Source organism: Liolophura sinensis, chromosome 13 (genome assembly GCF_032854445.1).
Source record: "Liolophura sinensis isolate JHLJ2023 chromosome 13, CUHK_Ljap_v2, whole genome shotgun sequence".
Lineage (NCBI taxonomy): Eukaryota > Metazoa > Mollusca > Polyplacophora > Chitonida > Chitonidae > Liolophura > Liolophura sinensis.
This window is the reverse complement of record NC_088307.1, coordinates 29482359-29498391: the sequence shown is the minus strand read 5'-3', so window position 1 is coordinate 29498391 and position 16033 is coordinate 29482359. Positions and strand designations below refer to the sequence as shown.

At 42.7% G+C, this 16033-nt stretch overlaps 1 protein-coding gene across 1 annotated transcript in view; it reads right to left on the bottom strand.

Annotated features, from left to right (window-relative positions):
• Window positions 1–14169, bottom strand: part of LOC135480591 (sushi, von Willebrand factor type A, EGF and pentraxin domain-containing protein 1-like) — a 30347-nt gene extending 16178 nt beyond the window's left edge. Inside the window, exons 1-8 of the mRNA XM_064760464.1 lie at window positions 13311–14169; window positions 11553–11747; window positions 10937–11110; window positions 9875–10072; window positions 8248–8484; window positions 3923–4123; window positions 2823–3014; window positions 88–855 (exon numbers count right to left, since the gene is read on the bottom strand). Of these exons, the coding sequence (XP_064616534.1) occupies window positions 88–855; window positions 2823–3014; window positions 3923–4123; window positions 8248–8484; window positions 9875–10072; window positions 10937–11110; window positions 11553–11747; window positions 13311–13359 (2014 nt within the window). The 5' untranslated portion in view covers window positions 13360–14169. The remainder of the gene's footprint in view (window positions 1–87; window positions 856–2822; window positions 3015–3922; window positions 4124–8247; window positions 8485–9874; window positions 10073–10936; window positions 11111–11552; window positions 11748–13310) is intronic.
• Window positions 14170–16033: the final 1864 nt, after the last annotated feature.

Here is a 16033-nt window from a genome sequence, read left to right as displayed (position 1 = left end):
CATAATCACTTCCACGCCTACTTTGAAAGTCTGCGCCAAGTTTGACACACCGCTTGTTTTCATGGAAAAGAAAAAAAAGAAACTTACAAACACATCGTGGCAACTTGTCCCACTTGCCACTGGCACGGCAATATATAAGACCAGCAAATTCCTCCTCAAAAGCAAATCCTTCTTTGCAGACCACTTTGATGACTTTACCGACATCGAACCCCTTGTACTCATCTTGATCGAAAACTGGGGTCCGATCGGCGTTCCGGACGTACCCCGGATCGTTACAGACAGGATTCTGCTTTCGGTTCCCATGGTCAAGATCTTCTCCCCCACCGGGTTTTGTCTCCGTCGTTATGACTTTCAGCCCTTCGCCTTTAGCAGGATTTGGTGTTGGTTTTGGTGCCGGTCTTTGAGTTCGTCTTGGTGTAGTTTGTGAACCTCTCGTCGTATGCGCTGGTGTCGTAGGCGTCGGTGTCGTATGCGCCGGCGTCGTAGGTGTCGGTGCGGTAGGCGTCGCTTTCCTAGGCGACCGTGTTATAAGCGTCGCTCTCGTAGGTGCCGGTGTTGTAGGCGTCACTCTTAGCGGTGGCTGGTTAGGTGCGTTTTCTGATATGGTAGGCGTAGCTATGGAAACCGTCCATGTCAGTGATGGTCGGTTGTCTGATTTGCTTGGTAGTTTTGTCGTGTGCCGGGAGTCAGGAGTAGCTGTAAATGTGCCCAAGTCGCCTGGTGTTGTAGATCGAGGGTACCCGCGTGCCGAGTCGGTGGTGGTCTGTCTTATGGACTCACGAGGTGTGGGTTCTGTCACTCGGGGCTTCCTAATCCAAGGGTATGTGGATATGGGTATGTCAATTGGATCTGTGACTGCGCAAATATGGGAAACTTTAATTATAAATCTGATATTTCTCACTTTTGAATGACATGACGTTGGTCAATGTGACGCTCAACATATGACAAAAACCATCTTGGGGAAAACCAATAATGATGCTTGTGACAACAGTAGCGGTGTAAATCATGATAATCCTAACGATGATAGTGACCAGAACAACACCATTCCTGATACTGTTGCTGTTGACAAACATGATGATTATGACGATGATAGTGACCGGAACAACACCATTCCTGATACTGTTGCTGTTGACAAACATGATGATTATGACGATGATAGCAACCAGAACAACACCATTCCTGATACTGTTGCTGTTGACATACATGATGATTATGACGATGATACGTACAGCTGTGTTAATGACATTAGATACACAGACTTTACTCAAAACGCTATTGTTGACATTGTGACCATTGCAGCTAGTGACGGTACCGGTCGTCATAATGCTAGTTCTGATGATGTTGATGACCAGGTTAATGGTGATTTTGATGATGTTGTTGACTCTACGGCGCCAGCAACAATGACTGTCACCACAGCAATAATAGTAGTGCTGATGTTAATGGTTGAATACACGCTTTTGCTAGTAATACTGCTCTTTGCGACGGTAATGATGGCGATATTGACAACTGTAGCAACAAGAATGATTTTGATATTGGGAATGACGCTGTTGTTGGCGACAATGACGATACTGACCACTTTGACGAAGGCAATTGTTCTGATATTGATAATAATACAATTAACAGAGAGAAAACCGGAGCAGTAACGACAGTGTGATTGGTGGGAAATGCTTGCACGTAATCGGTGAAACACGGCCAGTGCCAATTCACCATCAGGGTTTTAATCTGACTGTTTATGTAAATGCATAAATAGTAGCAAATTATACGCCTCTTAGCACCATGGCTTAAGCAAAATTACTTTTAAACATACAGTGATGTTAATTGCAATTTATCAGACGTCGCTTGTCTAGAATTACTCAAATGCTGTATTGTCATCACATTTAACACACAATAGCATTAAAACAATGTAATGTGACCAGGCCTTGGGGATGCTTAGCCCACCAACAGAATCCTGGTTTATGTAGGAATACAAAACCATAAAGGGCTTAGAGCACAGAGGGTAAAACCAGAGTAGCGACTAGGGTGTGATAGTTAGTTTTTTAGATAGTTTAGATAGTTTTTCAGTTAGTTTTTTATTCTGACCCCAGGGTAAAACCAGAGTAGCGACTAGGGTGTGATAGTTAGTTTTTTAGATAGTGTAGATAGTTTTTTAGTTAGTTTTTTATTCTGACTGTTCATGTAAGTGCATAATAGTAGCAAATTACACACATCACCGATGATCACTGAGTAAAAATTCTGTAAATGAAAACAATACTGAAGATGATAGGTGTAAAAATTATGCTAATAAAAACATCACTGATCATGACAGGTGTAAAAATTATGCTAATGAAAACAATACTGATGATGAGAGGTGTATTTATTTATTTATTTGATTGGTGTTTTACGCCGTACTCAAGAATATTTCACTTATACGACGGCGGCAAGCATTATGGTGGGTGGAAACCGGGCACAGCCCGGGAGAAACCCACAACCATCCGCAGGTTGCTGCAGGACCTTCCCATTTACGGCTGGAGAGGAAGCCAGCATGGGCTGGACTTGAACTCACAGCGACCGCATTGGTGAGAGGCTCCTGGGTCATTACATGATAGGTGTAAAAATTTTGTTTATGACAACGCTATTGCTGATGCTATTATTGATAATGATAATGATGATTACGACGACAACAGAAATGGTTCTGCTAATGGCAATAACGCTAATGATGATATCAGGAATTGTATTTATTTTAACATAGATGATAATGATGATCACAGCGCTGTTGAATATGACGACAATATAGAAAATGACAGCGATGAGGATTGTGCTAACCATAGACGTATCAAATGTACCTTTGCACACCGGAGGCAGATGATCCCATCCGAGTACGTCTTGGATACAGGTAAGGACATGTGGGCCTTCCAATTGATAGCCTTCCTGGCAGAGAAAGGTCACAGATTCGTTGACCTTGAATTCCGTTTTGCGCTCATATTTTGTGAGAACTCTGCCATTCGCCGGGATTGGAGGTCGAGGACATATTAACTCTGCGGTAAAAAGGCAGATATAACATACAAGGAGCTTCGATTTTCGAAACTAATTTTCCACGATACAAAGGAATAACTACCGTAACAGTTTTGTAATTTTTTTTCAAACCATGTTTTAACTTAACAATGTGTATCTTGGATATTGAGACCCTGCTGTTCATTACTCAGAAATACTGTCCAATGTTAAAGCTACCACAACAAAAATGCCCTTAATTTCAATGTTTACTACATCTCATACATTGTAAAACGTTAGTATTTGCATAAATTCATACAGTCATCACTTTATATAATGACTGTGGACCAACTGATGCATAGTAAGTTATCAATATTTGGGTATCAGTCCGTTTGATAATAGACTCTATCCAGCATGCCACTGGTTTGGGGGCAATCATCACCTTGGTCAAGGGAATGAGTTTTCCTGCGTTGAAAACAAGCATGTGGAGTCCATCATGGATTGGAAAAAAGTATTAAAGGCAGCATTGGTAGCGAGTATGTCTGATAATGCAGATAAGTAAAAGAAGCCTACAGGTAAAAAAAACCGACTACAGAAATTAAACATTTGACAAGTACTTTGTTTATATTATAGAATAATTTCTGTCATAAGACCATAGGAAAGCGTCGAAACATTGACAAATTTGAAATGTATTTAGGCCACATTTTCATATCCGACCAGTGCATTTCCTTTTTGCAACATTTCAAGTTTAAACTGCGCCGAACACAGAAATAGGGTATGACATCTGCATATTGATGGTCAAACTTCAGTCAAGGCGAAAGGATCTGCAGAGAGAAATGATAAAGTATATATATATATAAACTTATACGATTGCATTTCTGTCCATAAGTTTGACCTACGCCACACACAATTACACACAGAATTAAAATAATTTAAACTAAACCAAGCTGGTTACCTGTACAGGTGGGTTTGTCCGCATCCCAACGCCCGCTGTCTAGACAACGCATTGTTGACCAATCAAATCGATCGTCCACTTTATAACCATAATCGCACTGAAATTTGATGGAAGTTCCCTCCAACACGCCCAGGCCCAAGGCTGGTGGTGAGCGCTCACCGTGAGCGATAGATCCGGGATCGGGGCACAGGGTTGTCTGATCTGTGAAGAGGACAAGAGATTACCCGTGGTGAGCGCTTACCATGAGCGATATATCTGGGATCGAGACACAGTGTTATCTTGCCTGTAAGGAGGACAAGAGATTACCGATGGTAAGAACTCAACTTGAACAATAGATCCGAGATCGGGACACAGTGTTACCTGGACTGAAAGGAGAAGGACAAGGGATTACATGTAGTGAGGGCTCACCGTGAGCGATAGATTTCTGGAATTGGGAGACAGCGCTACCTGACCTATCAGGTGGACAAAAGATCAGCGGTGGTAAGCGCTCACCATGAGCAATTGTTCCGAGATAGGTGCACAGCGTAAACTGGCCTGTAAGGTGATGAACCAGAGGTTACAGGCGGTGAGCGCTCACCGTGAGCGACAGATTTAAGGAATTGGGAGACAGCGCTTCCTGGCCTATAAGGAGGACAAGAGATCAGCGGTGGTAAGCGCTCACCGTGAGCAATAGATCCGAGATACGGGCACAGCGTTACCTGGTCTGTAAGGAGAAGAACAACATATTACCGCTGGAGGGCGCTGAGCCATAAATCTGGGGCCAGGAGACAGATGCAATGCCCTACTCTCAAATGTTCGGTATAATTGTCAGTTATGTTTTTGTATTAACCTTTGTGATCACATGACTGTACAAGCGTGTATGATTGTGATGGCGAGAATACAAGATCGACTTTGAAATCGCTGTCTTCTTTCCTCCATCTACAGGCACACCATATATATGGCTGAATCTCTCCTCCCACCACCTCCGGGCTTTCTACCCAGTCCAGGAGACCCACCCGTTTCGTAGAAGCGCTGGGATATGATTGTTTTCAAACATATTTAACCGCCACTGGACTGAACAGCGAGGAAGTGTCTGAGGCTCGGAAACGTTCAATTCTCATACACTGCCTTGGGATTGAAGGACAACGTATCATCTTCGCCCTGGGAAACACAGACTCGTATGAAAACGCGGTAGGTGCTTTGAACTATCATTTTGCCCCCATACACACACTATGACAGAACGTCAGCGTTTCTGGGAGAGAGCTCAGCGCCCTAGTGAATCAGTTTTACAGTAGACAGTTAAACTCAATGAATTACCATCTACCTGTAAATTTGAAATTCTTCACGACGAGATGATACGTAATCAAATTATCGAGAAAACCAGCACACCACGCATTCGTGAACTCCTACTTATGGAACCAGACACGTCAACCCTTCATAGAGCGGTCACACTTGCCACGCAAATTGAAATGGCCATTAAAGAATTAAAGAAAACACTTCAAAGTGTTCAGGATGTAAAACAGCGGCCATACAAGCCTCGACAACAACAACATTGCCAAGTTTCTAATGAGCACAAGTAGCACTGTACTAACTGTGGATCTTTCTCACACTAAACTCGAAGTCAGCATTGTCAAGCAAATGACCAAAACTGTGATTCCTGTGGACGGCGTGGCCATTTTGGATTTATGTGTAGATATACAAAACAGGTAAAAATTTTAACCCTGAGGATAAGACAGATGTCTCAATCTATAGTGTGTCAAAGAACATTTAAGCACTGTTGTGTGGGCATTAACGGCCAGGATATTACCTTAATCACTAATTTGGGCACCAAGGTGTTAATTCTCAGTGAGATACTGTCTAAGGAGGACTTTTCTCAGCACTCATTGACCGATATCCCTGAGAATCTGTTAACGTACAACAATGGTCATATCCCTGTTCTCGATGTTTCTTAATTCGAACGTTGCAAACGACGATCAAATGTTGAAGAACTTTTTGTTTTACGTCACTAAAGAAGATGCCAATCTTATGTGAACTGATCCCTTTACCCAGTTAGGCTTTACAGTCACTCATAAGGGCAAAGTTATTCAGACCGTGGACATTCCGTTCCAGTTTTCTCAAGTGTTCACCTGTTCGGAAAGGCCACTAAATACGCACACCGGCCAACTGTTGACCCATCAGTTGGACTTGTATCACGGAAACTGAGGCAACTTCCCCTGTCTGTGCGTCCAGAGGTGTCAGCAGAAATCAAACGTTTGGAGGAATCCGGCATAATGGAGAAAATCGATTCGTCGCCATGAATTTCAAACCTAGTTACCGCACGTCGAAAAAAAAAGAGATTTGACTATGCGTTGATCCAAGGCCTGTCAACAAACCTCTTATACTAGACAAATACCTTTTACCGTCCACACAGGAACTCACTCTTGAATTCCATGGGTTTTCACCAAACTTGATCGCAGACCTAGCTGTCTACAGATACCCCTGACCGAGGATAGTAGACCTCTGACAGCATTTATCTCTCATGATGTCGTGTACCAGTACACCAGAATACCGTATGGACTCAGCACCGGGTACTTTCCACAAGATTTTGTGGCTGATTGTGTCCGGATGTAAAGGCTGTAAACATCTCATTGATGATGTGATAGTTCATGGAAAGGACAATGGCGATCATGACAAAAACTTGGAAGAAGCCATGCAGTGTATTTCGGAGAACAACCTGACACTGAACGTCGAAAAGTGCCAGTTTTCACAGAACTCCGTTGACTTTGCCTGTTACAATATTTCATACAAAGGAGTAGTGCCCATTGAATCAAATGTGAAAGCTATTCAGTATCTCCCAGTGCCTACAAACACAAAGGAACTTCAGTCATTCCTTGGTACTACCAATTTCTACCTCAAATTTGTACCAGATTACGCCGAAATTGCAGAACCTGTACGTTACTTCGGAAAACTGAATCATGGAACTGGGCACAGGAGCACGCTAATCCGTTTACCACTCTGAAACAGCGCATTGCCACGCCAAAAATAATCGCTCATTTTGACCCTGCCTATCCAACCTATGTTACATCAGATGCCTCAGGACACGCTGCAGGAGCAGTACTGTCGCAAATCTCGGATGTCCATATACGCCCTGTGGCTTTTGCTGCCCGTACTCTCTGACCTACAGAGGGGAAATATTCCACGAGTGAACGCGAGGCTCTTACCTGTATATTAACATCTGAACACTGGCATATGTATCTCACGGTCGCAAATTTTCTTCGCGAACAGACCATGAAGCACTGAAAGCATTACTGTCAACATCTGGGTCAGGGCAGAGACCTTTGATCTACAGATTCACTGACAGATTACTTCAGTAGAACTTCAATGTGGAACATATCAGAGGAAAGAAGAATGAAGTAGCAGACATGCTCAGTAGACTCACTCTCGATGAAACAGTGTTCGCTTCGGCGACAGGGAAGGCTGACGTTCTGAGAATTGACCTCGATGGTCTTATCACCCAGCCAGATCTCAAGCATGATTCAGCCAGCGATCGAGTTCTATGTTTTAAATGGATGGCCTAATCATGTTTCAACAGAACTGAGAACATATCACCACCTCCAGCATGAGTTATCCCTTTGGATTGTTTCGTGCATTGTCCGTGGTTATAGAACAGTAATACCTGACATCAAAATGGATTGCCAGACGTTGTATTCTGTCACGTCAAGAAACACAACCCAGAGAATCACATTTACAAGTGGAAGACCCAACTTTAGAATCCACGAAGGATTGTGCTCCAAATCCACAACAGTATCCTGTCGCAACTACCGGACGCTCGAGTCGAAACAGAAGACCACCCAGATACTTACAGGACTGTGAACTCTAAACCATAACGCCATTTTCTGTTTATTTGTAAGTCCTACTAAGTTGTATTCTGAAGGGGAAAATGTAATGTCCTTCTCTCGTATGTTTGGTGTAATTGTCAGTTATGTTTTTGTAATAACATTTGTGATCACATGACTGTGCAAGTGCGTATGTTTGTGATGGCGAGAATATAAGATCGACGTTGAAATCGTTGTTTGTCTTCATTCCTTCATCTGCAAACACAACAACAGCATTATCTGACCTATAAGGAGAACAAGAGATTACCGGCGTTGAGCACTCACCGTGAGCGATAGATTTTTGGAATCGGGACACAGTGTTACCTAACTGTAAGGAGAAGGAAAAGAGATTAACGGTGGTGTGCGCCTGTAGTACCATTGGACAGTTTTGGGGAGTTGAAGTTGACAATTGCATGTACCGGTTCTGCATAAAAAATAACGGACAACAAATACTCCTAAGACATTTCTGAGAAGAAAGTGGAGATGATTTACCGTAGCAGATGGGGAGATCTCTGTCCCATGACCCTCCTTTCAGACATGTCAGTCGATTGATGGGCTGTTTGTTCACGAACAGAAACCCGTCGTTACAGCGGAACTTGATGGTTTGACCGGGGGGATAGCGTCCATAACACGCCACGACGGTGTCCTGCTTCAACAGGTAGCCGTAACGAGGTGGCCCGGGGTCAGGACACATCTGGTATGGCTGCAGTTCGTCACATGGGGAAGAGGCTGTCGATAGGAAAGTGAGTGGGTAATTGAGTGGGCGAATGAAGGAGTAAGAGAGTGAGAGAGTGAGAGAGTGAGAGTGTAATTGATTGATTAATTCAATGAGCGGATAAGCGAATGAGTGGGCGGAGTGCGTGTGTGCGTGCGAGAGATCGACTGAATGATTAACTGACTGTTTATGGATGGATTCAATGTTTATTGTTTTGACAGTGATTTTAGATTGATTAATACAGTATAATATTAAAAGTATCGTTACAACAAACCGACCCTAATTCATTTATTTATATATTGACCGCTTCGGCACCTGGCGTAATTGTTAGAGCTTCCGCCTTGAAGTTGGGAGGCTTCAGGATCAAACCCAGATCGGGTCTTATCACGGACTTTAAAAGTGGTACTTGATGCTGCCTCGCTTGGTGCTAGGCACTGAGAGGCTACGGCAAGGAAACATGACTGGTTGGAATGGTGGCAATATAATGTGACTGGGTGGTGTGTCTTTGACATGATACTTCAGTGGCGGCAGCAGTTTAGCGACATGTACTCGCCCTGCCACATGAATACACATTATATGTACATACATATATGTACACCTCGTCGTCATTTGATATTGTTAAGTACGACGTTAAACCCCAAGCCTACAAACATGCATTTAGGTATTGATAAGAAAAGGCCAACAGGCATTCGTTCAGGTACAGACCTGAGTACTACATTCAATGCTGCAGAACTAAAACTACATAAAGAAATAAGGCTAACAAAACAGTACCTAAAAGCTAAATAATTTTTTTTAAATTGCGCTTTCGATCTAAATGTGTCTTAGACCTAAAATCCCTGCGTTTGAGTCATTTAAAAATAATTAGGAAGTGTACAGGTTCGAAAAATTAAAAAAAATACACATTTCTCCAGAGCTTTTGATAGTAAAAAGAGTTTGTTATTACGAAGTGACCTCTTTGGCACATAAAAGTTGATTTCATCTAAAATATATGTACAGATAAACAACACTACGGAATGAATGAAAAACGGTACTGACAACTATCTTCTCAAATTCAGCATTTCTCAAAAAAAACTATATGCATCATTAGATCTCATTACGGATTAATATTCTTGAAACTTAAAACATAAATTTAACTAAACTCTTCTGTAGTCTTTCGAGAAAAATGTAAGATCATATGGGGCAACCATAAGACTTCATTTCCAGAAGCAAAAGTTAAAAACAAAATGGTCGTCGCGATATGTTGATTTTTTGACATGTTGCATTTTGTGGTGTGACATTGCACAAAGGTCAGGGGATATCAACTTTTGGCGTTGAAGTTGACAGATTTACCACGCAAATGGCACTGAAAATCAATACTTTCATGTAAGTTAAACTTCCCGTCCTCATCACACGTTGACAACTCACCTTTTTTCTCGGGGCATACCGGGGGCTGTTGGTTCCACTCTCCCCTATTCAGGCAAAGCAGATCAGCCTGCCTGACTTCCCCGTGGTTACAGCGGTACTGGATCGTGTCCCCGGGGCCGAAGTTTGTCAGGTTATACAGCTTCTGATCAACCCTCTGGCTGTTGGCTATGATCCCAGGGTCCTCGCACTGAACGGCCCCTGTAAAACCAGCGCTAGATGTACTAATCACGTAATGAACATTGATGTACAGGTAAACAGTACATCTCTACCGCACCGTCACCTAGCTGCACTTTCCCAGAAAATTCCCTTTCGGAAGAATATCGCATTAAAATAAAGTGGACATTACGAGAAATCCTCCTGCCATTCCCTCCCTCATTATGACCCTGTACTTACGGTCGTAGTGCCACATGTTTCCCTGGTACACACCCTCTCATCACATACGTGTGCGCTATGATCCTGTACTCCTGTACTCACAGTCACAGTGAGACATGCTCCCCTGTTACACATCCACTCATTACATACGTGTGCGCTATGATCCTGTACTCACGGTCACAGTGAGACATGCTCCCCTGTTACACATCCACTCATTACATACGTGTGCGCTATGATCCTGTACTCACGGTCACAGCGAGACATGCTCCTCTGGCGCTCGCCCCCACGTTACATATGTAAGCACTGTGATCCAGTACTCACGGTTACACCAGGGGAATGCTCCCTTGCCCCTCGCCCTTTCATTACATACGCGTGCGCTATGATCTAGTACTTACGGTCACAATGGGAGAACGCTCCCTTTGCCACTGGCCTCTCGTTACATATGTCTGCACTGTGATCCAGTACTTACGGTTACATTGGGGGAATGATCCCTTGTCACTCGCCCCCTCATTACATATGTGTGCACTGTGATCCAGTACATATGGTTACACTGCAGAAATGCTCCCTTGCCCCTCGCCCTTTCGTTACATACGTGTGCGCTATGATCTAGTACTTACGGTCACAACGGGAGAACGCTCCCTTGTCACTGGCCTCTCGTTACATACGTGTGTACTATGATCCTGTACTCACTGTCGCAATGAGGCATGTTCCCCTGCCACTTTCCTCCTTGGCATGTTCTATGCTCGTTCCCCACCAATATAAGGTGGTTGTCACAAGAGTATATCGCTCTGTCCCCCTCGTCCCTGCCCCCAGAAACAGAGCCACCCACAGGGATGTCAGCATCCGCACACTTTAATCCAGATTCTGACAGACACAAAGAAAGTCAAGTTTTATTTCATGTGCCGAAATAGGACGTATATATAGACCTCCTGAAAGAAATCATGCAATTATCGAGAGTAAATAAAAAGTTTAGGACATTTATTCTCATCCCACTCGTGCTTTCCATTTACATGCTGTTTGCCAGATATTGATACTAGTTCAGGACAAACAGGTAAGCGCCTTGTCTCCGATATATTCCCGTTATCTTCGATTATGTTTATTACAAAATCGTCTGGTTATCTTAAACCGTCTGATTACCTTGAAACCATTGGGTTATCTTAAAACCATCGGCTTACCTTGAAACCACCAGGTTACTTTGAAACCATTGGGTTACCTTGAAACTATCGGGTTACCTTGAAACTATCGGCTATCTTGATAGCATCGGGTTACTTTGAAATCGTCTGACAAATTACAGTGGTTAGGATACCTTTACACTGTACATCACCAGGAAGTGGATCCCATGTACTGTCACGGAGGCAAAACAGCATGTCTGTGCCCAAGAGCTCGTATCCCGGCAAACAACGGATAAACAGGGAGCTGTACTCAGGGTATCGGCCATCTTGATCAGGTTTGCTGTCACTCTCAAGCTCTCCCGTGTTGGGAATGTTTGGTAGTTCACAACCTGGAAATGTCAATCTTTGATATTGCCATGGTTTTTAAATTTTATTTTCTAATTTCTGCATATCTTGGTAACATTGAAAGAAGTTATTAGTCATGTAGCCAAACCTGGTTTGTACAGTCAATGTGATGGATTTATTTTTACACTGTTCTTAAGTTACTGTCTTACGCCGTTCGCAGATATAGATCATATATGCAATGGCGAGAGAATCAAACAGGGCAGACCTAAGGGGAAACCCACGACCACTCGCAGGCTGCTGCTGACAGACCTTTAGACTGACGACCGCAGAGGAAGATAGTATGAAATGGACTTGAACTCGACCGCATGGGATGGAGGTTCCTAGGTGGCTGAAGTTGATAAACACTGGCATGCTATGAACTAGGTCACGGAGGTTCCCAAATATGAAAATCAAGTATTCTACAGGTTTAGGAAATGTCTCACCGCCTTCTCTGTCTACCTGGATTGACGACATCTTCGCCATGCCATTGTTTACTGGCCTGCTACACTCCAGGTCAGTCATATCAAATGACGGAATGCCCTGTGTAGAGTGTTTTCGGGGACACATCCATGTGGCAGATTGCATATAAATAATAAGAATACCCAGATCCAATCAATTTAATGCTTACAGCAGAAGGCGAGAACAGACAGATGATTGCCAAATGAGATCAACACCGGCCACACGTCTACATATTGGGCTTTTGTGAACACAATGAACGCGTAAAGCTGTCAGATTTAACTTCTCATAAGTGAATATTCCATTAATTACGTCATATTTGTGGAAGACGAACTACGTCATATCGTTGGATGTGATTTACGTCATATTTGTAGAAGGCGAATTATGCCAAGGTTGGTGGAAGACGAAATACACCATGTTGGCAGAAGACGAATTACGCCATATTTGTGGACGGCAATTACGTCATAATGAGGCAAGGTGAATGCTGTTTGAAAGACAGTTGATAAGCTAGGTTTCGTAACTGACATTCATATGCCCGTTTCCAATCGATAAAAGATGTTCCAGGTCAATATTAACGACACGATTCTTGATTAAGGCGTAGAACACCAATCAAATAGATAAATAAATGAACGAGACGAATTTACAAAACAATGTTCAACACAAGATGTCAAAGAACTATGAAAGGATATAAAGGGTTAAGAAATTAGGACGGAACCATGGAGCCATTACATAGCGACCAGTCCCCGAGAATAATTGAGGCAGGGCGCTTTGAAAATCCCTTACCGAGGCTGAGGTTGACCAACACCCTGTGAGTCCGAGTTATTGCATCTATGCCTCGAAACAGACATTTGTATATTATTCGTCAACCAAAACGGATAAACATCTGAATCCAGCCGCCACAGTCCAACAACATCAAATAAGGTACCGGTATGGGGCCAAAAGCCACTGCATCTCGCTCAGTGTTGTATAACATGTATGAGTAACAAGGCGATCTCAGAATAACATAAAATATATTTCACATATAACTTCCTTAAAGAAATTCGCAATTTTTCATTAAACAGAGTGCAAAGAATTCAGATAAACAGTATAAGAAACAACATAACAAATCTCACCTGCTTGTACCGTTCCTATTGTGACCAAGACGGTCATCAACTTCAACATGGTGAGGGAATTTCTGAGGACGAAACCGTCCAATGTCAAACTGGCATCCACAAGATCTTTTCCTGTACACAGTTGATCAGGAGACCATACAAAAATTGTACAATTCTGCAAAACATTCACAAATATCGTCACTGAATCTCTACAATTTAAAACAATATTTAAAATTAAGTGTCAACTTGATCCACCAAAGACTGCTATGACGGATTATTTGTAAGTCACTGGTAAATATTTATTCCTGATAAACGGAGGCAATCATTTTGTTCTGAACCTGTGAAGCAGTTTGGAGAAACTGTTTGACTCATTCGATTTTTCAAATCATATGATGCCTGTCTGGTTTATTAGTGCCAGTCTGGTTTATTAGTGCCAGTCTGGTTTATTAGTGCCAATCTGGTTTATTAGTACACAGGGAGAGCTGGATTCGAACGGTGAAAAAATGATACCCAGAGCTTTAATTATCTGAACCAGCGGGCACCCCCTATTTATGGAAAAGTGACAAGGTATACAATTTCATAACTCCACGGTTTGCTTACCAGTGCAAAAAGACTGCAGCACAGATAGAAAAAAACAGATAGTCACGCATAACCGGTGAAATATGGCCTCCTGTCAATGTACGTCAGTTAGGGTTTTAGTCTCACTGTACATGCCCCCTAGCCGCATGACTTATCAAAATTAGGTAAAGTCCAATTAGAATTAGGTAAACACCCTGCACCATCACATGGAGTGCAACCTTTATCACCCTACTCTAAATATACCCACTGTGTACAGCGTAAACAGTAGACAGTTCAATACACCAAATTACACCAAATGTACCGTTATACCTTGGTTAACTATTAGATTAAGTGACTGATTACGGCTTTGCGTCACACAGGCAGTTTTACTTCATTTCAAGTCGACCTATCAGAGTCAATACACTCATAAAAATAATCTGTTAATTTCAACAAGAACTCCCTTGTGTCATACTAAGAATAATAGACCTGCTGTGTCATACTCAGCTTAATACGCCTGCTGTGTCATGCTCAGCACAACGAGTCTGTTGTTTCACGTTCAGCATAATAGGCCTGCTGTATCATACTCAGCATAATAGGCCTGCTGTGTCATACTCAGCATAATAGGCCTGCTGTGTCATACTCAGCATAATACGCCTGCTGTGTCGTACTCAGCTTAATACGTCTGCTGTGTCATACTCAGTATAATAGGCCTGCTGTGTCATACTCAGCATAACAGGCCTGCTGTGTCATAATAAGCTTAATATGCCTGTTGTGTTATACTCAGCATAATAGGCCTGCTGTGTCATACTCAGCATAATAGGCCTGTTGTGTCATAATCAGCATAATAGGCCTGCTGTGTCATAATCAGCATAACAGGCCTGCTCTGTCATAATCAGCATAATAGGCCTGCTGTGTTATAATCAGTATAATAGGCCTGCTCTGTCATACTCAGCATAATAGGCCTGCTGTGTCATACTCAGCATAATAGGCCTGCTGTGTCATAATCAGCATAACAGGCCTGCTGTGTCATAATCAGCATTATAGGCCTGCTGTGTCATACTCAGTATAATAGGCCTGCTGTGTCATACTCAGCATAATAGGCCTGCTGTGTCATAATCAGTATAATAGGACTGCTGTGTCATAATCAGCATAATAGGCCTGTTGTGTCATACTCAGCATAATAGGCCTGCTGTGTAAAAAATCTGCATAATAGGCCTGCTCTGTCATAATCAGCATAATAGGCCTGCGGTGTCATGTTCAGCATAATAGGCCTGTTGTGTCATACTCAACATAATAGGCCTGCTCTGTCATAATCAGCATAATAGGCCTGTGGTGTCATGTTCAGCATAATAGGCTTGCTGTGTCATACTCAGCATAATAGGCCTGCGGTGTCATACTCAGCATAATAGGCCTGCTCTGTCATAATCAGCATAATAGGCCTGCTCTGTCATAATCAGCATAATAGGCCTGCGGTGTCATGTTCAGCATAATAGGCTTGCTGTGTCATACTCAACATAATAGGCTTGCTGTGTCATACTTAGCATAATAGGCTTGCTGTGTCATACTCAGTACAATAGGCATGCTGTGTCATGCTCAGCATATTATTCTGTTAGTCTAACGCAATCTTTGCATGTGTAAATAGAAGGTGTGTGCCGCATTTAAAAGAATATTATCTGCCACAATAACAGAATACATTCTAACCTCACTTAAAAAAAACAAAATTTCTGTTAAATTTAAGATATAATGTTTGGAGTGAGTGGGTGAGTGCTTGGGGTTTAACGTCGTATTAACTATGTTTGGAGATTACCTTCACATGTACCTGGCAATTATATCATGTGAACATAGGGCTTGGCATGGTAAGGCGGGAAATGAGCCCCGGTGCAAGAAACCATGCACCTCAAGAATGGAAACTGTCCATAGCTGTGACTGACGCCTTGGTAATGCCACTTTTTTCATTTCTCCTTTACTCCTCTTTTCCTGTTATACACATGACAAGCACGCGACAAGGTCTAATTTGCACTGAGGGAAGCCAACATGGGTGTTTTCGATATACTGCTGATGAAGGCATCCTACGCCAATCATATACACAGAAATATCTTTGTGCGTAACAGACACTGCACAGTGAGACAAGTCACTGTAAAACAAACGTAACTTTCTGAAGAATTCTTTAGAGCGGCGTTAAACAC